Source organism: Dama dama, chromosome 20 (genome assembly GCF_033118175.1).
Source record: "Dama dama isolate Ldn47 chromosome 20, ASM3311817v1, whole genome shotgun sequence".
NCBI classification, from domain to species: domain Eukaryota; kingdom Metazoa; phylum Chordata; class Mammalia; order Artiodactyla; family Cervidae; genus Dama; species Dama dama.
Window position 1 is genome coordinate 3,403,317 of NC_083700.1, and position 26,013 is coordinate 3,429,329.

Consider the following 26,013-nt stretch of genomic DNA (forward strand, 5'->3'; position numbering starts at 1 on the left):
TTACTTACTAGCGTGTGAGATGAGTGCAGTTGTGTGGTAGTTTGAGCATTCTTTGGCATTGCCTTTATTTGGGATTGGAATGAAAACTGGCGTTTTCTAGTCCTGTGGCCACTGCTGAGTTTTCCAAATTTGCTCACATATTGAGTGCAGCACTTTCACATCATCATCTTTTAGGATTTGAAATAGCTCAGTTGGAATTCCATCACCTCCCCTAGCTTTGTTTGTAGTGATACTCCTAAGGCCCACTTGACTTCACATTCCAGGATGTCTGGCTGTAGGTGAGTGATCACACCTTCGTGATTATCTGGGTCATGAAGATCTTTTTTTGTATAATTCTTTTATGTATTCTTGTCACCTCTTCTTAATATCTTCTGCTTCTGTTTGGTCCATACCATTTCTGTCCTTTGTTGTACCTATCTTTGCATGAAATGTTCCCTTGGTATCTCTAATTTTCTTGAAGAGATATCTAGTCTTTCTTATTCTATTGTTTTCCTTGATTCCTTTGCACTGATCACTGAGGATGGCTTTCTTGTGTCTCCTTGCTGTTCTTTGGAACTCTGCATTCAAATGGGTATATCTTTCCTTTTTTTCCTTTGCTTTTTGCTTCTCTTCTTTTCACAGCTATTTGTAAGGCCTTCTCAGACAGCCATTTTCCTTTTTGCGTTTCTGTTTTTTGGGGATGGCCTTGCTCCCTGTCTCCTGTCCAGTGTCATGAACCTCCGTCCATAGTTCATCAGGCACTCTGTCTGTCAGATCTAGTCCCTTAAATCTATTTCTCACTTCCACTGTATAATCATAAGGGATTTGATTTACGTCATACCTGAATGGTCTAGTGTTTTCCCCCACTTTCTTCAGTTTAAGTCTGTATTTTGCAATAAGGAGTTCATGATGAGCCACACTCAACTCCTGGTCTTGTTTTTGCTGACTGTATAGAGCTTTTCCATCTTTGGCTGCAAAGAATATAATCAGTCTGATTTCGGTGTTGACCATCTGGTTGATGTCCATGTGTAGAGGCTTCTTTTGTGTTGTTGGAAGAGGGCGTTTGCTATGACCAGTGCGTTCTCTTGACAAAACTCTATTAGCCTTTGCCCTCCTTCATTCTGTACTCCAAGGCCAAATTTGTCTGTTATTCCAGGTATTTCTTGACTTCCTACTTTTGCATTCTAGTCCCCTATAATGAAAAGGACATCTTTTTTGGGTGTTAGTTCTAAAAGGTCTTGTAAGTCTTCATAGAACCGTTCAGCTTCTTCAGCGTTACTTGTCGGGGCATAGACTTGGATTACCGTGATATTGAATGGTTTGCCTTGGAAACGAACAGAGATCATTCTGTCATTTTTGAGATTGCATCCGAGTACTATATTTCTTTTGTTGACTGTGATGGCTATTCCATTTCTTCTAAGGGATTCCTGCCCACAGTAGTAGATATAATGGTCACCTGAGTTAAATTCACCCATTCCAGTCCATTTTAGTTCGCTGATTCCTAGAATGTCAACATTCACTCTCGTCATCTCCTGTGTGACCACTTCCAATTTACCTTGATTCATGGACCTAACATTCCAGGTTCCTATGCAATATTGCTCTTTACAGCATTGGACGTTGCTTCTATCACCAGTCACATCTACAGCTGGGTGTTGTTTTTTGTCTGATCCTAGACATTTGATAATTCTTAGTTTTCTGGTTGTTGACTCAATTTCATTACTGATAATTGGTCTGTTCAAGTTTTGTTTTTCTTCCTGATTCAATCTTGGGAAATTGTACATTTCTAGGAATTTTTCTGTTTCTTTTAGATTGTCCATTTTATTCCTGTATAGTTTTTCAGAGTAAACTCTTATGATCCTTTGTATTCTCCTTTTTCATTTCTGATTTTATTCATTTGTAGTGTCTCTTTTTTTTCTTGGTGCATGTAGCTAAAGGTGTGTCAGTTTGGTCTGTCTTTTCAACAAACCAGCTCTTAGTTTCATCAATCTTTTCTATTCGTTTTTTAGTCTTTATTTCATTAATTTTATTATTTATTTGCTCTTTCTGCTAACTGTGGGTTTTGTTTGTTCTTTTCTTTAGTATCTTTTAGGTGTAAAGTTAGGCTGTGTGGAGTTTTTCTTGTATCCTGAGTTAGGCTTGTATCATTATAAACTTACCTCTTAGAACTACTTGTGTTGAGTCCTATAAATTTCTGATCGTTGTGTTTCCTTTTTCATTTGTCTTCAGGTATTTTTTTATTTTCTCTTTGATTTCATCAGTGATTCCGTTGGTTGGTTAGTAGCATGTTTAGCTTCCACGTATATGTGGTGTCTGGGGTTTTTCTCTTTATAGTTGATTTCTAGTCTCATAGCACTGTGTGCAGAAAAGATGTTTGATATGACTTCAGTCTTTTTTTAATTTATTTTTTTATTGAAGGATAATTGCTTCACAGAATTTTGTTGTTTTCTGTCAAACCTCAACATGAATCAGCCATAGGTATACATATACCCCTGCCTTTTGAACCTCCCTCCCACCTCCCTTCCCATCCTACCCCTCTAGATTGATACAGAGCCCCTGTTTGAGTTTCCTTAGCCATATAGCACATTTCCATTGGCTGTCTATTTTACATACAGTAAGGTAAGTTTCCATGTTACTCTTTCCATACATCTCACCCTCCCCTCCCCTGACCCCATGTCCACAAGTCTATTCTCTATGTCTTTCTCCATTGCTGCCTTGTAAGCAAATTCTTCAGTACTATTTTTCTAGTTTTCATATATATGCATTAGAATGCTATATTTATCTTTCTCTTTCTGACTTACTTCACTCTGTATAAGTTCTAGGATTATCTACCTCATTAGAACTGACTCAAATTCATTTCCTTTTATGGCTGAGTAATATTCCATTGTGTGCATATACCACCACTTCTTTATCCATTCATCTGTCAGTGTACATCTAGGTTTCTTCCATGTTCTAGCTATTGTAAATAGGGCTGCAGTGAACAATGGGATACATGTTCATGGGATACATGTCTTTTTCAGTTTTGGTTTCCTCAGGATATATGCCTCTGAGGGGGATTGCTGGGTCATATGCTGCTTTTATTCCTAGTGTTTTTAAGGAATCTCCGTACCATTTTCCATAGTGGCTCTATCAATTTACATTCCCACCTACAGTGCAAGAGCCTACTCTTTTCTCCACACCCTCTCCAGCATTTATTGTTTGTAGACTTTTTGATGATGGCCATTCTGACCAGTGTGAGGTGATATCTCATTGTAGTTTTGATATGCATTTCTCTAATAATGAGCAATGTTGAGCTTCTTTTCATGTGTTTGTTAGACATCTGTATGTCTTCTTTGGAGAAATGCCTTTTTTCCTTCTTTTTGATTGGGTTGGTTGGTTTTCTGGTATTGAGTTGTATGAGCTGCTTGTATATTTTGGCAATTAATCCTTTGTCAGTTGTTTCATTTGCTATTATTTTCTCCATATTCTGAGGGTTGTCTGTTCACCTTGCTTATAGGTTCCTTTGCTGTGCAAAAGTTTTTAAGTTTGATGAGGTCCCACTTGTTTACTTTTGTTTTTATTTCTGTTACTCTTGGAGGTGGGTCATAGAGGATTTTGCTTTGATTTATGTCATCGAGTGTTCTGGCTGTGTTTTTCTCTAAGAGTTTTATAGTTTCTGGTCTTACATTTAGGTCTTTAATCCATTTTGAGTTTATCTTTGTGTATGGTGTTAGGAAGTTTTCTAATTTCATTCTTTAACATGTAGCTGTCTAGTTTTCCCATTTATTGAAGAGGCTGTGTTTGCCCCATTGTATGTTCTTGCCTCCTTTGTCAAAAATAAGGTACCCATAGGGGCATGGGTTTATTTCTGGGCTTTCTATTTTGTTCCGTTGGTCTTATATTTCTGTGTTTGTGCCAGTACCATACTGTATTGATGACTGTAGCTTTGAAGTATAATCTGAAGTCAGGAAGATTGATTCCTCCAGCTCCATTCTTCTTTCTCAAGACTGCATTGACTATTAGGAGTGTTTTGTGTTTCCATATGAATTGTGAAATTATTTGTTCTAGTTCTGTGAAAATGTCTTTGGTAATTTGGTAGGGATCACATTGAATCTGGAGATTGCGTTTTGTAGTATTGTCATTTTCACAATATTGGTTCTTCCTACCCAGGAATATGGAATCTCTCTGTATCTGTTTGTGTCATCTTTGATTTCTTTCATCAGTATCTTATAATTTTCTGTGTACAGCTCTTTTGTCTCCTTAGCTAAGGTTATTCCTTGATATTTAATTCTTTTTGTTGCAGTGATGAATGGGATTGATTCCTTAATTTCTCTTTCTGATTTTTCATTGTTAGTGTGTAGAAATGCAAGTGATTTCTGTGTATTGATTTTGTATCCTGCAACTTTGCAAAATTGAGTAATTTTTCTGACTCTATCTTTAGGGTTTTCTATGTACAGTATTATGTCATCTGCAAACAGTGAGAGCTTTACTTCTTTTCCAATCTGGATTCCTTTTGTTTCTATTTCTTCTGTGATTGCTATAGCTAGGAATTCCAGAACTATGTTGAATAATAGTGGTGAAAGTGGACACCGTTGTCTTGTTCCTGATCTTAGGGGGAATGCTTTCAGTTTTCCCCATTGAGAAAAATGTTTGCTGTAGGTTTATCATATATGGCCTTTACTATGTTGAGGTAGGTTCCTTCTATGCCCATTTTTTGAAGTGTTTTAATCATAAATGGATGCTGAGTTTTGTCAAAGGCTTTTTCTGCATCTGTTGAGATTATCATATGGTTTTTATCTTTGAATTTAATATGGTGTGTTACATTGATTGATTTGCATACATTGAAGAACCCTTGCATTCCTGGAATAAACCCAACTTGACCATGGTGTATGAACTTTTTGATGTGTTGCTGAATTCTGTTTGCTAAAATTTTGTTGAGAATTTTTGCATCTGTGTTCATCAGTGATATTGGCCTGTCATTTTCTTTTTTTGTATTGTCTTTGTCTGGTTTTGGTATCAGGGTGATGGTGGCCTTGTAGAATGAGTTTGGAAGTGTTCCTTCCTCTGAAGTTTTTTGAAAGAGTTTTAAAAGGATAGGCATTAGTTCTTCTCTAAATCTTTGGTAGAATTCTCCTGTGAAGCCATCTGGTCCTGGGCTTTTGTTTTTTGGGAGATTTTTGATCACAGCTTCAATTTCAGTGCTTGTAATTGAATTGTTCATGATTTCTATATCTTCCTGGTTCAGTCTTGGAAGATTGAACTTTTCTAAGACTCTGTCTGTTTCTTCCAGATTATGCATTTTATTGCCATATAGTTAGTCTCTTATAGTCCTTTGTATTTCTCTCTTGTCTGTTGTAACCTCTCCTTTTTAATTTCTAATTTTGTTGATTTGATTCTTCTCTTTTTTTCTTGATGAGTCTGGCCTAAGGTTTGTCAATTTTGTTTATCTTCTCAAAGAACCAGCTTTTAGTTTTACTGATCTTTACTATTGTTTCTTTCATTTCTTTCCATTTGTTTCTGCTCGGATCTTTATGATTTCTTTCCTTCTGCTAATTTTGGTGGGGGGGGGGGGGGTTGTCCTTTTTCCAGTTGTTTTAGGTGTAAAGTTAGGTTATCTATTCAATGTTTTTCTTGTTTCTTGAGGTAGGATTGTATTGCTATAAACTTCCCTCTTAGAACTGCTTTTGCTGCATCCCATAGGTTTTGAATTGTCATGTTTTCATTGTCATTTGTTTCTAGAAATTTTTTGATTTCCCTTTTGATTTCTTCAGTAACCTGTTGGTTATTTAGAAATGTATTGTTTAATCTCCATATCTTTGTGTTTGTTACAGCTTTTTTCTTGTAATTGATACCTAGTCTCATAGCATTGTGGTCGGAGATGCTTGATACGATTTCAATTTTCTTATATTTACTGAGGTTTGATTTGTGACCCAAGATGTGGTCTGTCCTGGAGAATGTTCCATATGCACTTGAGAAGAAGGTGTATTCCTTTGCATTTGGATGGAATGTCTTCAAGATATCAATGAGATCCATCTCATTTAATGTATCGTTTAAGACTTGTGTTTCCTTATTAATTTTCTGTTTTGATGCTGTGTCCATTGGTGTGACTGGTGTGTTAACGTCTCCTACTATTATTGCGTTCCTGTCAGTTTCTCCTTTTGTGTCTGTTAGTGTTTGTCTTATGTATTGAAGTGCTTCTATGTTGGGTGCACAGATGTTTACAATTGTTGTGTCTTCCTCTTGGATTGATCCCTTGATCATTATGTAGTGTCCTTCCTTATCTCTTGTTATCTTCTTTATTTTAAGGTCTATAATGTCTGATATGAGGATTGCTACTCCAGCTTTCTGTTGCTTCCCATTTGCATGGAATATATTTTTGTATCCTCTCACTTTCAGTCTATATGTGTGTTTAGGTCTGAAGTGGTTTTTTTGTAGACAGCATATATATGGGTCTTGTTTTTGTATCCATTCAGCCAGTCTGTGTCTTTTGGTTGAACCATTTAATCCATTTACATTTAAAGTAATTATTGATACATATATTCCTATTGTCATTTTCTTAATTGTTTGGGGTTGATTTTGTAGATCTTCCGTGTGTTTGTTGATTATATAAGTCCTTTTAACATTTGTTTTAAAGCTGTTTTGGTGGTGCTGAATTCTCATAACTGTTGCTTGTCTGAAAAGCTTTTTGTTTCTCTATGAATTTTGAATGAGATCCTTGCCGGGTACAGTAATCTTGGTTGTAGATTTTTCCCTTTCAATACTTTAAATACATCCTGCCATTCCCCCTTCTGGCCTGCAGAGTTTGTGCTGAAAGATCAGCTGTTAAACATATGGGGTTTCCCTTGTATGTTACTTGTTGCTTTTCCCTCGCTGCTTTTAATATTCTTACTTTGTGTTTAGTCTTTTTGTGTGTGTGTGTGTGTGTTTAGTCTTAGTTTGATTAGTATGTGTCTCAGCCTGTTTCTTCTTGGGTTTATCCTATATGGCACTGTTTGTGCCTCTCAGACTTGATTGACTATTTTGTTTTCCAAGTTGGGGAGATTTTCAACTCTTCAAAAATTTTCTCATACCCTTTCTTTTTCTCTTCTTCTGGGACCCCTATAATTCGAATGTTGGTGTGTTTGATATGGTCCCAGAGGTCTCTGAGACTGTCCTTAGTACTTTTCAATCTTTTTACTTTATTCTGCTCTTCAGAAGTTATTTCCACCATTTTATGTTCCTGCTCACTGATTCTTCTTCGTCAGATATTCTGCTATAGATTCCTTCCAGAGTTTTTTAATTTCAGTAGTTGTGTTGTCTCTGTATGTTTATTCTTTAATTCTTCTAGGTGTTTGTTAATTGATTCTTGCATTTTCTCCATTTTGTTCTCATGGTTTTTGATCATTTTTACCATCATTACTCTGAATTCTTTTGCAGGTAGTCTGCCTGTTTCCTCTTCATTTATTTGGGCTTCTGTGTTTGTAGTTTGTTCCTTCATTTGTGTAGTATTTCTCTGCCTTTTCATTTTTTTTTTTTAAACTTATTGTGTTTGAGGTCACCTTTTCCCAGGCTTCAAAGTTGAATTCTTTCTTCCTTTTGGTTTCTACCCTACTAAGGTTGGTCCCTGGTGGCTCAGAGTGTGAAGCGTCTGCCTACGATGCGAGAGACCTGGGTTTGATCCCTGGGTCAGGAAGATCCCCTGGAGAAGGAAATGGCAACCCACTCCAGTACTCTTGCCTGGAAAATCCCATGGACTGAGAAGCCTGGGTAGGCTACAGCCCATGGGGTGGGCAAGAGTCAGACACAACTGAGCGACTTCACTTTCACTTTCAAGGTTGGTCCGCTGGTTTGTGTAAGCTTTGTATAGGGTGAGATTTGTGCTGAGTTTTTTTGTTTGTTTTTCCTCTTATGGGCAAGGCTGAATGAGGTGATAATCCTGTCTGCTGATGATTGGATTTGTATTTTTGTTTGGTTTCTTGTTTAGATGAGGCATCCTGCACAGGGTGCTACTGGTGGTTGGGTGATGCCCAGTCTTGTATTCAAGTGGCTTCCTTTGTGTGAGTTCTCACTATTTGATGCTCCCTAGTATTAGTTCTCTGGTAGTCTAGGCTCTTGGAGTCAGTACTCCCACTCCAAAGTCTCAGGGCTTGATCTCTGGTCAGGAACAAAGATTCCACAAGTGGTTTGTTAGGGCATTAAGTGAGATTAAAACAAATACCCAAAAACGAGATACCAAAGATGAACCCCAGACAAATGGTTGTTATAAAATCAGGCAAATAATAATTAAAATAATGGAATATACATGTACACCCATAAGCAAAGTGAAGACAGTCCAACTAAAATAAAGTACACAGTAGATTGAGCTGGCGAACAAAGGAAATAAAAAATTATATTTACCAGTTAAGAGCAAGACTAACTAAAGCACATACCAGAAAACAAAACTAAAGCAAGGTGCCAAGTGGGGAATAAAGTAGTGGAAACAAAACTAAAAAATATGTTGAGAGGAAAGAAAAGAAAGAAAGAATAGTTAAATAGAGGTAGATGAAGAAGATTTGTATACATTAAAGATTAACTGTAAGGAGAAAAGAACAGTAGGAAAAGCAAACGAAGGAGTAAATGTAGAAAAATTAATAATAGGTTTAAGAAATTAAAAATTAAAGAGAAAAAAAAAGGAAAACTCCACAAAACTGCAAAAGCCCAACATTTAGGTTTATTACAATAGTAAAAAATGTGACTGAGGAAGAAAAAAAAGCTCAAAAGCTTAATTAGATTTCATAGTGCCAACAACACTGACAACTACAACAGAGGGGTATAAGGACAAAGAACAAAAATCAAAAAGAAATCTATAGAACAAGTCAAAGCATAAGAATAATGAATGTTTTTCTTGAGTGACTGCTGTCACAGTCCTTTGCCTCGCTGGGAGTCACAGTCTACCTCACCTCCCTAGGATGCCCTCCGACACTGCTGATCTCTGGACCTGCTGTGGGGACAGCTCAGATTCTAATCTGGACCTACTCCTGTGTGTTCTTGCCTCCAATGTCCACAGTTATCAGAACTAGTGCGTTTTCTTTTGTGGGAGCTCTTACTATTTTTTTATATATCCCATAGACACAGAGTCTGCCTACTTGATCGTGTGGATTTAATCTGCAGCTTGTACAGCTGGTGGGAAGGTTTTGGGTCTTCTTCCTTAGCCACATGGAACTGGGTTTCAATTGTGGTTTTATTTCCACCTCTGCATGTGGGTCGTCCACTGGGGTTTGCTCCTGAGGCTGCCCTGGAGGACTTGGGTCTGCCCCAGTGAGGGCCAGGTGTGGAGGTGGTACAGCTGCTTGGGTTGCAGGGTTTCTGGTAGCACCAGGTACTCAGGGGGGGTTGACGGCTAGGGTAGTAGGAAGTATAGTGCTCTAGAAGGGTATGGCAACCAGTATTGCCCAGTACACTCCAGTGTTCTTGCCTGGACAACCCCCTTGACAGAGAAGCCTGGCAGGCCACAGTCTGCCAGGTAGCAAAGAGTTGGAAATGACCGAAGCCACCCTGCATGCGTAGACGCAAGATTTTTCTTGCCTGTGGCAGCTCTGCCCCAGTGAGAGTTGAGCATGAAGATAGTGCAGCTGCTTGGCTTGCGGGGACCCTGGCAGTGCAAAGTGGACTGTCCCAGCCACAGGAGTTACGGCCCTATCAGAGTCTCTTTTTGAGCCTCTTGTAGCTGGCAATCAGAAGGCCTCTTTGGCCAGTCTTCCTTTGTAGCTCCGCCCGGTCAGGCACTCAAAGGGCTCTCTTGCCTGGGGTGCTTCTCTGCTGTTCGGGGCATCAGGCGCATAGACGGCCCCCCTGGCTGGAGTCCTGCTCTGTAGACTGGCGTGTCGGGCACTTAAAGGGGCACTGTGGGCGGGCTCCTGCCCTGTAGTTCAGCGCGTCAGGTGTTTGATGGGCCAGTCTCTCTATTGTTCAGCTGCCAATGCTGGCCTCTGGGGAGAGAGAGGCTGTGGCTGGTTCCACCCCTTAGGCATGACTCAGCAGTACTGCCTTGCTTCCATGGCTGCCCAGCTTTCCTCCACAGGCATTTCCCACCACAGTCTCCTCCCTCACATACCCTTGATACTTCTTTCTGCAGTCTCTCTGCAACCCTTGCCCTGGGATTGCTCCATAGTCCCTAAACTACAGCTCCCAGCTGCTGCACCTTCCTGGGACCTGTGTCGGTATCCAGGGTATGTATGGCTGCGGCAAGGACTGTCTGATTCTCATCCCATTTAGGCTGCCACAGATCAGCTTCTTCACTCTCAGACTTAAATGTTTCTCCTCTGACTCAGACAGTTGCTCCAGTGTGGGGATTGGACCCCTGCTTCAGTTCCCCCATCCACCGAGGGCAGGTCCAGTCCTGTTAACACTCCTATTTTTCCCCCTCGTTCCTTCATCCTACCGAGTTTTGCATGGCTGTGTATATTCTTTCCCGCTGGTCAGGTACTCCTGTCCGCTCTCAGCTGGTGTTCCGCATGCACTTCTGTGTCTGAAGGTGTATTCCTGATGTATCCGTGGAGAGAGATGTTCTCCACCGTTCACCTACTCCTCCACTCTCTTGTTCTCAACAGCTGATTTCAGTCTTAAGAAGATTTATAGTGACTTGCTTTGTCACCCAGCTTATGATCTGTCCTTGAGATATTCCTTGTGCACTTGAGAAGAATGTGTATTCTGCTTTTGAATAACAGGGACAGCAGAGGTTGAGAAGGTTGGATGGCGTCACCTACTCAGTGCTGCAGTGCATGGGGTCACAACGAGTTGCACACAACTGGGCCACTGAACTGAACTGATGGACAGAATAGTTTTTTCTTATTTGGGAGTTACTTAAAGTATTTTTTAATCAAGGTGTATTTGCGTCAGAATACTGTCGTGTTCCCTGCTGTGTATCAGTGTGACTCAGCCATGGGTGTGCGTATGTCCCCGTCCTCTTGAACCTCCCTCCCCCTCCCACTGCATCCCACCCTCCAGGTTGTCGCGGAGCACAGACTTGAACTCCCTGAGTCAGAGCAGATCCCCACTGGCTGGCTGTCTTACGTACGGTAGTGCGTATGTTTCCATGCTGCTTTCTCCATTCGTCCCACCCTCTCCTTTCCCTTTTCCTGCCGTGTCCTTAAGTCTGTTCTCCACGTCTGCTTCTCCATCGCTGCCATGCAGGTAGGTTCATCAGTACGATCCTTCTAGATTCTATATATGTATATGCATATATATATATGTATTAATACACAAGATTTGGTTTTCTCTCTTTGACTTTAGTATGTATAGTGGGCTCGAGGTTCATCCACCTTATTAGAACTGACTCAGATGCATTCATTTTTATGACTGAATAATATTCCATTGAATATATATAGTACAACTTTTTTTATCCATCTGTCAATGGACATGTAGCTTGCTTCCATGTCTTGGCTAATGTAAATAGTGCTGCAATGAACATTGGGTTACATGTGTCTTTTTCTATTATGGTCTTCTCATGATAAATGCCCAGTAGTGGCATAATGTATTGTTTTAAGGCCAGTGTTTCCTTATTGATTTTCTGTCTGGATGATCCATCCATTGGTGTAAGTGGAGTGTTAAAGTTCCCTAGTATTATTATGTTACTGTCAGTTTCTTTGTTAATATTTGTGTTATGTATGTATGTGCTCCTATGTTAGGTGCATATATATTTACAATTATTATATTTTTTTCTTTTGTCTCTTTTGGCTGTATCATGCAGCTTGTTTGACCCCTACCAGGGACTGAACTTGGGCTTCAGCAGTGAAAACCCCACATACTAACCACTGGAGAACCAAGGAATTCCCTATATCTTTTTTGATCGATCATTTTATCATTATGTAATTTCCTTCTTTGTCTCTTGTTACAGTCTTTGTTATAAAGTCTGATTCCTCTGATGTAAGTATTGCTACCCCAACTTTCTTTTTGTTTTCATTTGTGTCGAATACCTTTTCCATTCTCTCAGTCTTTTTGTATCTTTCATCCTGAAGTGAGTCTCTTGTGGACAGCATTTTTATGGGTCTTATTTTTTTCATCCATTCAGCTATTCTTTGTCTTTAATTAAAGTATTTAGTCTATTTACTTTGAAAGCAATTATTGATAAATTTGCACTTATTGCAGTTTTGTTCATTGTTTTGAGGTTTTTGTAGTTGTATTCTTCTTTTGCTCTCTTATGAGTTGTTGACTGTCCTTAGTGCTTAGTGTCAGTTTTTTTGATATGTATGTGTGTGTATGCTCAGTCATGTTCAACTCTTTGTGACCTTATGTACGGTAGCCCACCAGGCTCTTCTGTCCATGGGACTTTTCAGGAAAGAAATGGAGCGGATTGCCATTTGCATCTCTACAGGATCTTCATGATCCAAGGATTGAACCTGTGTCTCCTGTGTCTCCTGCAGTGGCAGGCAGATTCTTTACCACTGAGCCACCTGAGAAGCCCTTTTTTGGTATATGTATGTTTTATAGATTTTTTGGTTTTTGGCTACTATAAAGTTTATATAAAGCACCTTTATATGTGTGTGCTTATTTTAAGTTGATGATTTTAAGTTCAAATGCATTCTAACAACCCTGAATTTTTACTTCTTCCCTCATTTTTTTTTTTTTTTCCTTTTGACTGTGCTGGGTCTTCGTTGCTGCTTGCAGGCTTTCTCTCGTTGTGGCAAGAGGGGGCTACTCTAGATTATGGCGTGCAGGCCTGTCATTGTGGTAGCTTCTTATTTTGCAGAGCACGGGCTCTAGGTGCGTGAGCTTCAGTAATGGTGGTGCCTGGGTGCAGTAGTTGTGGTGTGCTGGCTTTGTTGCTCCATGGCTTGTGGGATCTTCAAGGACCAGGGATTGAACCTGTGTCCCCTCCTTTGACAGGTGGAGTCTTAACTACTGGACCACCAGGGAAGTCCCTTGTTTAATGTTTTTGACGTCATATTTTACATTTTTTGTTTTGTATTTCTCTTGATTACTTATTGTTGATGTAGATGATTTTACTACCTTTGTCATTTAACATTCCTACTAGCTTTATAAGTGGTTGATCTGTTACCTTTACCGTATATTTGCCTTTACTGGTGAAATTTTTTATTTTGTAATTTTCATTTTTCTAGTTTAAATCGTTTCTTTTTTTGCTTAAATACTTTTAAATTTTACTGTAAAGCTAGTTTGCTTGTGCTGAATTCTTCTAGCTTTTATTCGTAAAATGAACTAGTCATCAAATCTGAATGCCTTGCTGGATAGAGTATTTTTGGCTGTAGGTTTTTTCCCTTTCATCACTTAAAATATATCATACCACTCCCTTTTGAACTGCAAAGCTTTTGTTAAGAAGTGATCTAGTGAAAAAAAAAAAAAGTGATCTAGTAGTCTTTTGGGAGTTTCCTTGTAGGTAACGGATTGTTTTTCCTTTTTAATTGCCTGGAAGATTGTTTTTCTTTCAGTTTTGCCTTTTTCATTATATTTTGTCTCAGTGTGGATGTTTTTGGGATAATCAGTTTTGTGACCTGGATGTCTTTTGTTTTCACCCAGGTTAGGGAAGTTTAGGCAGGTTAGGGCTTCCCAGCGGAGGAGGCAATGGCACCCCACTCCAGTACTCTTGCCTGGAAAATCCCATGGATGGAGGAGCCTGGTAGGCTGCAGTCCATGGGGTCGCGAAGAGTCGGACACGACTGAGCGACTTCACTTTCACTTTTCACTTTAATGCATTGGAGAAGGAAATGGCAACCCACTCCAGTGTTCTTGTCTGGAGAATCCCAGGGACGGGGGAGCCCGGTGGGCTGCTGTCTGTGGGGTCGCACAGAGTTGGACACAACTGAAGCAACTTAGCAGCAGCAGCAGCAGCAGCAGCAGGGCTTCCCAGATGGCACTAGTGGTAAAGAACCCACCTGTCACTGCAGGAAATGTAAGAGACTTGGGTTTGATCCCTGGGTTGGGGAGATCCGCTGGAGAAGGGCATGGCCATGCACTCCAGTATGCTTGCCTGGAGAATCCACGGATAGAGGAGCCTGGCGGGCTACAGTCCTTAGGGTCACACAGAGTCAGACATGACTGATAAGACTTAGCACACATGCACAGGAAAGTTTTCAGTGATTATTTCTTCAAATAAGTCCTGTGTCCTTTTTTCTCTTCTTTTCCTAGAACTTCCATAATGTGAATTTTCGTGTGCCTGATGTTGTTTCCAAAGTCTTTCTTTTTTTTTTTTTTTGTTTCTTTGACCATACCTTACAGCATATAGGATCTTAGTACTTTGACCAGGAATCAGACCTATGTCCCCTGAAGTGGAAGCTCAGAATCCTGACCACTGGACTATGAAGGAAAATCCTGAGATTTCTTAAACTATCCTTACTTTATAAGATTGTTTTTTTCCTTTTTCTGTTCAGCTTGTGTGATTTCCACTACTCTATCATCCAGTTTGCTGATTCTTTTCTCTCTGCCATCTTATTTACTTCTAGTGTAGTTTTAATTTCAGCTTTTGTATTCTTCAGCTTTGTTTGGTTCTTCTTTATATTTTCTAAATCTTTAGTAAACTATTCACTGTGTTCTTTCTTCTCCCAAGTTCACTGAGCATCCTTTTGAGCATTATCTTGAACTCTGTCAGATAAATTGCTTGTCTCCAATTTAGTTTTTCTTCTGGGATTTTTATTTTATTCTTTCAGTTGAAACCTCTGTCGTCTCATTTTGCCTAATTATCTATTTCTATTTCTGTGTATTAGATAGGCCCATTGTATTTCCTGATGTTGGATAAGTGGCCTAATACAGTAGTTATCTTGGTGACTCAGTAAGTACGTTCCTCTCAGGTTGCTAGAATTGTATCATCTTGGGGTATCCCTTGTGTGAACTACATGGGGCCTTTTGATGTAGTTGAGGTTGACTGCTGTGGCAGTCTGGTACATGGGGCCAGCTCGCAGGCTTTTCATAGTGCAGAGGTTTCCAGCTGTTTGTGGCTGGGGTCAGGTCATGGTATGGCTGGTTGTGCAGTGAAGGAATCCTGGGTTGGTTCTTGCCTGCTGGCAGGTAAGACCAGGTCCTAAGGCAGCTGGTTGTTGGTGCTTGGAGGAGTCCTGCTGTCTTGATATTTTCAGTGGCATGTCTTTTCATGTCTCTTGCTCACTTTCTGTTTGGATTATTATTTTCTTCACTGTTATGTTTTGAGACTTATTTACATACTTTAGGTACTAGTCCTTTGTCGGATATGCCATTGGCAAATATTTTCTCCCAACATGTAGTTGTCTTTTTCTTCTCTTAACAGAGTCTTTTGCAGAGTAAAGGTTTTTAACTTTGATGAGGTTCAATTTATCAGTGATTTTCTTTTATGGCCTTTGCTTTTGGTATCATTTTTAAAAACTCTTAACTTAGCCCCAGGTCCTAAAGATCACCTCCTGTGTGTTTTCTCTGAAGTTTTATAATCTTACATTTTTACGTTTAATTTCAGGGTCCATTGTGTTGTCACATTATTGGCTGGGGGATTTTTGCAGAAACTAACTCCTGTGGCTGGATATTTGTTATATAAGTGAATATTGAACATTTCAGTTCAATACTTTCAAGTAACAAAAGATAAATTAATATGTTTCTTGTCAATGATGTGTGAATTTTTGTAGGAGGTATGTGATTTAACTTGAAATTCATTTTCGTGCTTGTGAATGTCCACTTGCTCTAGCACTATTTAAAAAACTGTCTCTGTTGAATTCCTGTTGTACCTTTTGGGCATATTTGTGTGTGTCTAATCTGTGTTATCTGTTCTCTTTCATTGGTATTGTGTGTCTCTCTCTCTGTAAATATCATAACTGTTTGCTTATTGTAGCTATATAGTAAGTTTTTACATCAAGTTGAATGATGTTTCCCCCTTCAACTCTTCTTTTTCAAAATTGTTTTAGTTCTTCTAGGTCTTTTGCCTTTTAAATGAATTTTATAGTAAAGTTGTCTTTATCTCCAAAATACCTTGTTGGAATTTTGATAGGAATTGCATTGGACTTACATATCAGTTTGGAAAGAACTGACATCTTGACTGTGTTGAGTCTTCTGATCCATAGACACAGTATATTGCTACATTTATTTAGTTCTTTGGTTTCCTTCATCAGCATTTTGTATTGGATTGGCCTACAAGTTTATTTGAACTTTTTGGCCAACTCAGTAATTATTAGGATACAGATCCTCAGCAAAATTTGTTATTCTTATGTCTAAATGTTTAATTTTCTTTTAATTAAGAGCAGTTTTAAGTGTATTGTGTTAAAGTTCAACTTCTCCCCATTCATTATTAGTATATAACAGTATGTTTTTCTTTTTTGGTATGTGTTGGTCTTATATCCTGTAATCTTGCTCAGTTCAGTTCAGTTACTCAGTCCTGTCCGACTCTTTGCAACCCCTTGGACTGCAGCACACCACCTCTGTCACCAGCTCCCAGAGTCTGCTCAAACTCATGTCCACTGAGTCGGTGATGCCATCCAACCATCTCATTCTCTGTCGTCCCCTTCTCCTCCTGCCTTCGATCTTTCCCAGCATGAGGGTCTTTTGCAGTGACTTAGCTCTTTGCATCAGGTGGCCAAAGTATTGGAGTTTCAGCTTCAACATCAGTCCTTCCAATGAACACTCAGGACTGATCTCCTTTAGGATGGACTGGTTGGATCTCCTTGCTGTCCAAGTGACTCTCAAGAGTCTTCTCCAACACCACAATTTAAAAGCATCAATTCTTCAGTGTTCAGCTTTCTTTATAGTCCAACTCAGAGCCATACCTGACTACTGGAAAAACCATAGCTTTGACTAGACGGACCTTTGTTGGCAAAGTAATGTCTCTGCTTTGTCTAGTTTGGTTATAGCTTTTCTTCCAGGGAGCAAGTGTCTTTTGATTTCGTGGCTGCAGTCACCATCTGCAGTGATTCTGGAGCCCAAGAAAATAAAGTCTATCACTGTTTCCATTGTTTGCCCATCTATTTGCCATGAAGTGATGGTCTGGATGCCATGACCTTAGTTGTTTGAATGTTGAGTTTTAAGCCAGCTTTTTCACTCTCCTCTTTCACTTTCGTTAAGAGGTTCTTTAGTTCTTCTTTGCTTTGTGCCATAACAGTAGTGTCATCTGCATATCTGAGGTTATTGATATTACTCCCAGCAGTCTTGATTCCAGCTCGTGCTTCATCCAGTCTGGCATTTCACATGATGTACTCTGTATATACATCTTTTGAGGTTTTGAGGTATATACCAGGAGATTTTTTACATGGAAAATTATATCATCTTTCAGTAGGGACTCTCTTATTTCTTACTTTCCAAAGTATGTACCTTTCTTTTTCTTTCTTACATTATCTCTATCTCTAAAACTTCCAGGAACGTGTTTAATAGTAGTGGTGAAAGTGAAACTTCCTTGTATTGTCTTGATCTTAAATGGGAAGCATTCAGTCTTTCACCATTAAATATAAGTTTTAGGTCTTTTACTGGTGCTTATTATCAGATTGAGGAAGTTTCCCTCTGTTGCTAGTTTGCTGAAAGTGTTAATCATAAATGAGTTCAATCAAAGAAGCAGAATTACTCGGAGAGTAGTATTCCATTGTACCACATTTTCTCTATCCATTCATCTGTTGATGGACATTTAGGTTGCTTCCATGTCTTGGCTATTGTAAACATTGGTGCAGTGAACATTGGGGTGCATGTATCATTTCAGATAATGTTTTTCTCTGGCTCTATGCCCAGAAATTGGATTGCAGGGTCATATGGTAGCTCTATTTTTAGTTTTTTAAGGAACCTCCATTCTTTTCTCCATAATGGCTGAACTAATTTACGTTCCTACCAATAGTGTAGGAGGGTTCCCTTTAGGAGAGAACTATTCTTAAGTGTCTGTAGTAGATCAGACATATCTATGAGTTTTGCATATGCTGATTAATATGCTTATGACAATAAGCCTATGAAGTTGATGGTATTATTCCCATCAAATATAAAATTTTTACAAATATAGTACTAAGGCCCTGAGTTGTTAAGTTTTGTCCCATATACATGTATAATGATCCAAGTTAGATATTTAAGCCTAACATTTCTTGTCCTAAGCAACTCATGGTCTAATAACAGGGATAGGTACGTGAATAAATGAGTTATGAAACAGTTTAGTAAGTTACAAAACCATTAAATATGAGCAGTATTGCAATGAAAGATGTTCACCTTTTTGAGAGGAAACATGTTAAAGAGCAAAATAAGTATTATGATCCTATTATTTTACTCACTGATTCAGAAAACGTATGTTCAGTTTCTACATTGTCTTAGGCACTGTTCTAGGCATTTAGGATACTTCAGTCAACAAAAGAGTGTTCCTTTTTTTTTTAAATGCAGCTTACAATCTATCACATAGAATAGAATGTAAAAGAGATGGAATTAAATGAGGCAGCTTGGGCTACAGAAACACTTGAATAAAAAGCCACAATGGTAGGTACATTGATCCATAATAAATGTGTAATAGCTGGGAGACAGTTCTCCATGTCTCCTTTGTATTTCTGTACATCTTTTGAGCAGAGGCACTGGCTTCTTTGCTCTGGACTGTCTTTACAAGAATTTTTTTTTTTTTTTTAAGGGAACAGCCTTGGGAGATAGAGCATTCAGTATCTGTGTGAAGCAGAAGGCAGATTTGTTTATTGTCCAAAATAATAAAGATAATGTCTTTTGGGACAAAGGTTAGGTAGATTTCCTTGATATAAGATTTGGATTCCCTCAGTTCAGGGTACTCCAGCTGTGATTCAGAGCCATTGCATGTGCAGTATCCCCCCAGGCCCCTCTCTACATTGCCCTGTGGGAATTGGACAAGAGGAACCATTGATCCTGAAGCTCATTCTGCTAGAGTAGAATGGTTCTTTGCCTCTGACTGGAGTCTTGTGTCTTCTGCTAGCATCCATAAGATAGTGGCAGGTAACTTGTTAGCTTACAGCTAGGCCAAAGTTCTTGATAATAGGTAATAATTTATTTTTGTTTTAATTTGAGAAGACTCAGTTTTTTAACTTACAGTTCTTATTTTGTCCTAGGTTTCAGCTTCTGTTTCTTGGTGTAGTGCATTTAATTATCAGAAGAGTTGAGGAGGTTTATACTAGGTTGTTCTCGAAGCCCTTTTTATGGAATGTTTGGACAGTAGTCATTTTGAGCTCCTAAGTCACATACAAAAATATCATTCGGGAGCTGTCTTGTCTCAGGGCACGTTTTTATGTACAGGCTCATATATGAGAGCTCTTGCTCAAATTACTCACTTCGTCTTCTGTTCTCTCATGTTGCACTGCCATTTCCTCTAGTTGGAAATGACTAGAGCCATGTTTTCAAACCCAGATGTTTAGAAATTTAGAAAAAAGTTTTTGATACTTTTTTCTTAGCATTTTAATGAATTTTAGTTACCATCATCTTAATTTGAATACTTTATTTCTGAACTCTTAATTTGCAGCTCATTAAGAATACCACAGTTGCTGACAGCCAAAGGAAAGATTTCTAAAAATTTTATCTGTTTACCACAGTTAGCATTTTTTTAAGACATTTTTTGGGACAGATTTGGATAAGGGAAAACAGTAACAATGAAGCAGCGAGCCAGTGGAAAGAGACAGTTACAAATCCAGTAAAGGTTGTTATCAAGTGGCACAAATTAAATCCATCTTGAAGACATTGCACATTAATTCGGTGGTGAACTTGATATTCTTTTCAAAGGCTTACAGTATTCTGGCCTGGAGAATTCCATGGTCTGTATAGTCCTTTGGGTCATAAAGAGTCAAACACGACTGGGTGACTTTCACTTCACTATTACAGTATGTAATGGATCTGATAGAAAATTAAACTTGATAAAAAATAGAATGAATCATATCACATATCCAGTGTGAAGGAAATGCTTTAAAACTGGCTGAAATAGACAATAGGGCAACTAAATAAATTATAAAGTCAATGAGAAAAAGAAAAAACAAAATTGAAAATCAGATATGGAAAGTTGATTATATATAAAGTATAATGTAATTTGTGAAAATACTTTGCTGAATTTCTGCAGGTTGTTTTATTCTAAGTTTATTCTAATAAGAACCGTACGGGGAATACGTGTAAATCCATGGCTGATTCATATCAATGTATGACAAAACCCACTGAAATGTTGTGAAGTGATTGGCCTCCAACTAATAAAAAAAAAAAAAAAGAAAAAGAAAAAAATAAAGGAAGGTGTTTATGAAGGAAAAAAAAAAAGAACCATACCCCCCTTTTCCCACCTTCCCCACACACAGAATTTTTAACCACTTGTTCATCCATTATATAGCCATCTTAACCAGTTATAAACAAGGACAAAGAAAACAGTTTGGCTTTAAGATCTTGCTTTTCACACTGAACACAAGAAAACTATAGTAGAGAAATCTGTCCCTTGTGACAGTATACAGAGAGCATAGTCAAATTTAATTTTGAAATCTCATCAGCCTGATTTCTTAGTTAATTACCACTCTTTGTCATATATTCAGCTTCTTTTCATTACAGCTTCTGAATAAACATGAAGCTTTTTTGGTCCATTTTTTGGTAGAGATGATTCGTTCCTAAAGAAACATGTTTCTGTTTTCCAAAGGAGTAATTTATTCTACTTTTGAAGTATTATAACTGTTCTGCTATTGATGGACAGTGAGGCTGATTTTATTTTTTTCCTGTCACATTTCATCATTGTGAAATGAATTTTAAGTATTTTAGCATTTCTGAAATTGAGATGTGTTTAAAAATAGGTGGAATCTTATAAAACACTGTTTGCCACCCAGTTTAAAATTAAAAACTGTATTACCCACCTCCAGTCTTCTTTAAGTCTTTTTCTAGCGGCTTTATTTTTCCTTATACAGTTTTGTGTATTGTCACGTATTGTATATTGTCTTTTGTTAAGCTAACTAGAATCAGGAGTCTTTTTTATTTTACCATTGTATCCCTAGCTCCTGTAACACCACCTGAAATGGAGTAAGCAGGTAGTATATTCGGTGAATGAATGAATGAAGGGAATATTTGAGTGTTTATTGTGGTTCCAGATAATGTGCTAAGCCCTTTATATCCTTGAGTCACTTAATTCTTAACAGTAACCACATGAGGTAGGCAGGTACTCTAATGAGGAAACTAGGGCTAAGGAGGGGTTAATTTGCCCAGTGTCACTCAAATTAGAGCTTGAATCTACCTCAGGTCAGTTGCTAGGCTCTTAACAGTTACACTTTTCTAAGCATTAAATTGTTTGATTTATTTAGTTCTTTCTTTTTAAACAGGAAGAAGAGAATTTATCCAAAGATTAAAACTTGAAGCAACCTTGAATGTGCATGATGGCTGTGTAAGTAATAGTTAATTCTCAACTGTGGAGAACTGTAATACTAAGTATTCAGATGTTTGAGGAAATGCCCCAGTGCTTCCAGAAGAGGTTGGACTAATTGTAATAAAATGGGAGAATTGTTTTACATTAAAACATACTTTGAACTTAGGAAAATATATGGGAGATTTTTTGAAGAATGATGATCAAAAGGCCTTCGTCTCTTTCACTGTTGGTGCTGCTTTAGTGAGGGGTCACTAGTGATCTTCATGTCTCCAAATCTATTAGTCACTTTTCAGAAATTTTTTAAGTATTTATTTATTTGGCTGTGTTGGATCTTAGTTGCAGCATGTGAGTCTTGCTGCTCTGTGGCATATGGGATCTTAGTTCCCCACCAGGAAGTGAGCCCACGTCTCCCTCATTGCAAGGCAGACCCCCAACCACTGAACTTCTAGGAAAGTTCCAAACTTTCCAGAAACTTTTAGACATTCGTTGAATACATTTTCCCTTTTGAAGTACTTTTCTCTTGGTTTCTGGTAACACCACACTCGCTTGGTTTTCTTTCTATCTCAGTGACTCCCTGCATCTTCTCTGTCTTCTTCCCTGACTTCTCCACCTTCAACTGTTAGACATACCAACACTCTATCTTGGCTTCTCCCACCCTCCCACTTTTCTAAGTGATTCTGTTCAGTCCCATGGCTAGAACACATAACTTTTAATTTTCTACTTCTTCCCAGAACTCAATTTATATATAAAATTATGTACTAAACATTCTGAATTGCATGTCTAGTAGCACCCTGAAATTAATCAGATAAAAATAAAGTCCTTTAAAATTTTTGTTATGAAAACTTGAGTCCTGCTTTTTATATACTCAGCACTTGGATTTAGCAGTTAAGATTTTGGCACATTTTCTAGTTCATGTTTTTTCCTTGCTGAATTATTTTAAAGCAAATCTCAGAGATATCATTTCACTTTTATATGTAACCTAAAAGTAATGGGCATTTTTCTTTTTTTTAAAGCAGCTTCAGATACCTGAAATTTATTAGCTAATGTTCTGTAAATCTGAATCCGTGAAAATTGTGGCTACTCTGGTTCCATTAGTGCTATACAATTATCATAACAGGATCTCCATTTCATTGCTGGTTATTAATGGGTCATTCATTCTCATGTGCTAGAGTAATGGACATTTTTCCTACATAATCAAAATGGCATTTTATAATTTAATGACTGACAGTATATTTTTATATCATCTAATATACAGTCCAAAATAAAATTTCCCCCATTGTTTAAAAATATTTTTTTTATAGTTGTTTATTCAAAAGAGGATCCAAGTGACATCCATACTTTGATGGCTGTACCTCTTAAATCCCTATTAATGTAGAATAATCTTCCCCTTTTTTGTCCCTGCCGTTGACTTGTTTTAGAAATGGAGTCAATTTTCCTAAACATTGCCCCTCATACTAAATACTGGTTTATTTCCTTGTGATGTCATTTACCTTGTTTCTATGTCCTTTGTGTTGGGCTTCCCTGGTGGCACAGTGGTAAAGTGGTAAAGAATATGTCTGCTAATGCAGACGACATGGGTTCGATCCCTGATCTGGGAGGATTCTACATGCCACAGAGCAACTAAGCCTGTGCGCCGTAACTACTAAGCTGTTATTATTTTTTTTTTTTTCCTATCTTTGATTGTGGAATAATATATAAATACAGTTTAGAAATGTATTATTTATTTTAAAACTCAAAACCATTCTTGAGGGGAATGAATCAAAATGATATATGCTTATGGCAAACTGATGGGAGAAAAAGTGGAAACAGTGTCATATTTCACTTTCTTGGGCTCCAAAATCACTGTGGATGGTGACTGCAGCCACAAAATTAAAAAGACGCTTGCTCCTTGGAAGAAGAGCTGTGACAGACCTGGACAGTGTATTATCAAGCAGAGGTGTCACTTTGCCAACAAAGGTCCATCTAGTCAAATGTATGGTTTTTCCAGTAGTTATGTATGGATGTGAGAGTTGGACCATAAAGAAGGCTGAGCACCAAAGAAATGATGCTTTCAAACTGTGAGGCTGGAGAAGACTCTTGAGAGTCCCTTGGACTGCAAGGAGATCAAACCAGTCAATCCTAAAGGAAATCATTCCTAAATATTCATTGGAAGGACTGATACTAAAGCTGAAGCTCCAATTCTTTGGCCATCTGATTCGAAGAACTGACTCATTTGGAAAAGATCCTGATGCTGGGAATGACTGAGGGAAGAGGAGAAGGGGCAAAAGAGGAAGAGATAGTTGAATGGTGTCATTGACTCAATGGGCATGAGTTTGAGCAAACTCAGGGAGATAGCAAAAGACAGGAAAGCCTGGCATGCTGTAGTTCATGAGGCTACAAAGACCTGGACACAATTTAGTGACTGAACAACAGTGGTTCAAAATGGAATATAACAAAAAGCAACAGACATATCCTGCACTCCCTTATTTCTTTCTTACCCTCTTAAGCAAACTTTTTTAATCGGTTTTTATTTCAGATCTTCTGGTAATTTCTTTCATCTCTGTGATACTCTTATCTTTCTTGACTTGCAGATGTTGAGCATTGTCCATTAATTTCTTGCTATTACAGAAGAGAAATTAACTAATTTATAAGATATAGGCTTCCCCCAAATTTAGTTACTGTTCTCAGTCTCTCTAGTTGTCACTTTAATTGTAAATTACATACTTAAACATCTTTTTTTTCCTGTCATTTGTAGACAGTGTTTCTTGAATCCCCATTCTGTAAAATAGTTATTTAAAGCTTTCACCCTTCTTCCACCTTCCTGTCTCTATTTCACATCTCTTTCAGCTATATATGATTCTATATTGTCTATGTTGATTGCATTTACTTTGTATTCTGTAGCCATTGTTGTCTTCTGAAATTTATGTATCTTTTTTTTTTGAAACTTATGTATTCTAAAAGTCAAAATTCAGTTAACAATGTTATACATATGTACATTTCTTTGTTTTTGTTAAAACTCTTCACAATAAGGAGAGAGTAGGAAGAAAATTATATAATATGTCATCTGTTTTATACATGAACATGCTTAACTGCTCAAAACTCTCCAGTGGGTTTCTGGCTTACACATATTTGTCTTAGTCACACTAATCTTTTTGCTGTTTCTTTAAATATACCAAGTACTCCTCTGCCTTAGGTATTTTATGTTTCTTACCTAGAACTCTCCTCCTCACATATCTTTTAAGCTTACCTCCTCATTGTGTTTAGTTCTAAGTGTTACTTAACAGAGATGCTTTCCTTGACCACCCTAAAAGCTGTCCACTTCGCATCAATATCTTTCTCTTTTGTTTTTTTACCCCACTGTAGTGACATTATAATTATGCATTTATTTTTTCGTAGTCTAGCCACCTGCCTCCCTCTGCTGCAGCACTCTAGACCCAGGATACATCGTCATAAATTTATTTTCTTCGTCTAGTGTCAAGATGAGTGCTTTGCACATATTTGGTACTTATGAAGTGTTTTTCAAAGAGACAAATCATGTGTACATGTTGAATTTTACTTCCTTCTTTAAGAGTCTGAGGTCAAATCTTTCTCCTTCCTCAAAGGAGAGTTTCCTGGTGTTGATTTCAAATGGATTCTCCCATACTGTATGACTGCTTTTAAGATTTTCTCAAGTTTTTACAAGCTGTGGATTCTGTACCTTTCCAGTTTTGAATTCACTGTGAGATTTAACTGGGTATACTCAAATATTTTTCTAAGGATGAGTAGAAAGTAAACTTTTCTTACAAGATTAAAGATATCTTTTATGCTTGCACATTGTTTTTTGTCTGCTTGCACAAAGATTTTTGTCCTATTTTGCATTAATTTTTAAATAGGTAATGCCTTCTCATGGTAGAGTACATCAAGGCTGTTTATTGTCACCCTGCTTATTTAACTTATATGCAGAGTACATCATGAGAAATGCCAGTCTGGATGAAGCACAAGCTGGGATCAAGATTGCTGGGGGAAATACCAGTAACCTCAGATACACAGATTACAGCACCCTTATGGCAGAAAGCGAAGAAGAACTAAAGAGCCTCTTGATGAAAGTGAAAGAGGGGAGTGAAAAAATTGGCTTAAAACTCAACATTGAGAAAATTAAGATCATGGCATCTGGTCCCATCACTTCATGGCAAATAGACGGGGAAACAGTGGAAACAGTGAGAGACTTTATTTTCTTGGGCTCCAAAATCACTGCAGATGGTGACTGAAGCCATGAAATTAAAAGATGCTTGCTCCTTGGAAGAAAAGCTATGACTGACCTAGACAGCATAGTAAATTAAAAAGCAGAGACATAACCTTGCCAACAAAGGTCCATCTAGTCAAAGCTTTGTTTTTTCCCATAGTCATGTATGGATGTGAGAGTTGGACTTACAAAGAAAGCTTAGTGCTGAAGAATTGATGCTTTTGAACTGTGGTGTTGGAGAAAACTCTTGAGAGTCCCTTGGACTGCAAGGAGTTCCAGCCAGTCAGTCTTAAAAGAAATCAATCCTAAATATTCACTGGAAGGACTGATGCTGAAGCTGAAGCTCTAATACTTTGGCCTCCTGATGCGAAGAACTGACTCATTGGAAAAGACCCTGATGGTGGGAAAGATTGAAGGCAGGAGGAGAAGGGGACGACAGAGGATGAGATAGTTGGATGGCATCACTGACTTGATGGACATAAGTTTGAGCAAGCTCTGGGAGTTGGTGATGGACAGGGAAGCCTGTCATGCTGTAGTCCATGGGCTCGCAAAGAGTTGGCCACAACTGAGTGACTGAATTGAACTTCTCATGGTATAAAAATAAAGTATATATGGCTCCCACTTCTGTTTCTGTCTTCTC

General features: G+C 38.2%; 1 protein-coding gene across 4 annotated transcripts in view; it reads left to right on the plus strand.

Moving 5' to 3' along the window:
* The window catches only part of DCAF6 (DDB1 and CUL4 associated factor 6), a 182,504-nt gene that overhangs the window by 16,312 nt on the left and 140,179 nt on the right, over positions 1 to 26,013 (plus strand). For all 4 annotated transcript variants that reach the window (XM_061120187.1, XM_061120188.1, XM_061120189.1 and 1 more), the window contains exon 2: positions 21,129 to 21,190. In XM_061120187.1, the coding sequence (XP_060976170.1) occupies positions 21,129 to 21,190 (62 nt within the window). The remainder of the gene's footprint in view (positions 1 to 21,128; positions 21,191 to 26,013) is intronic.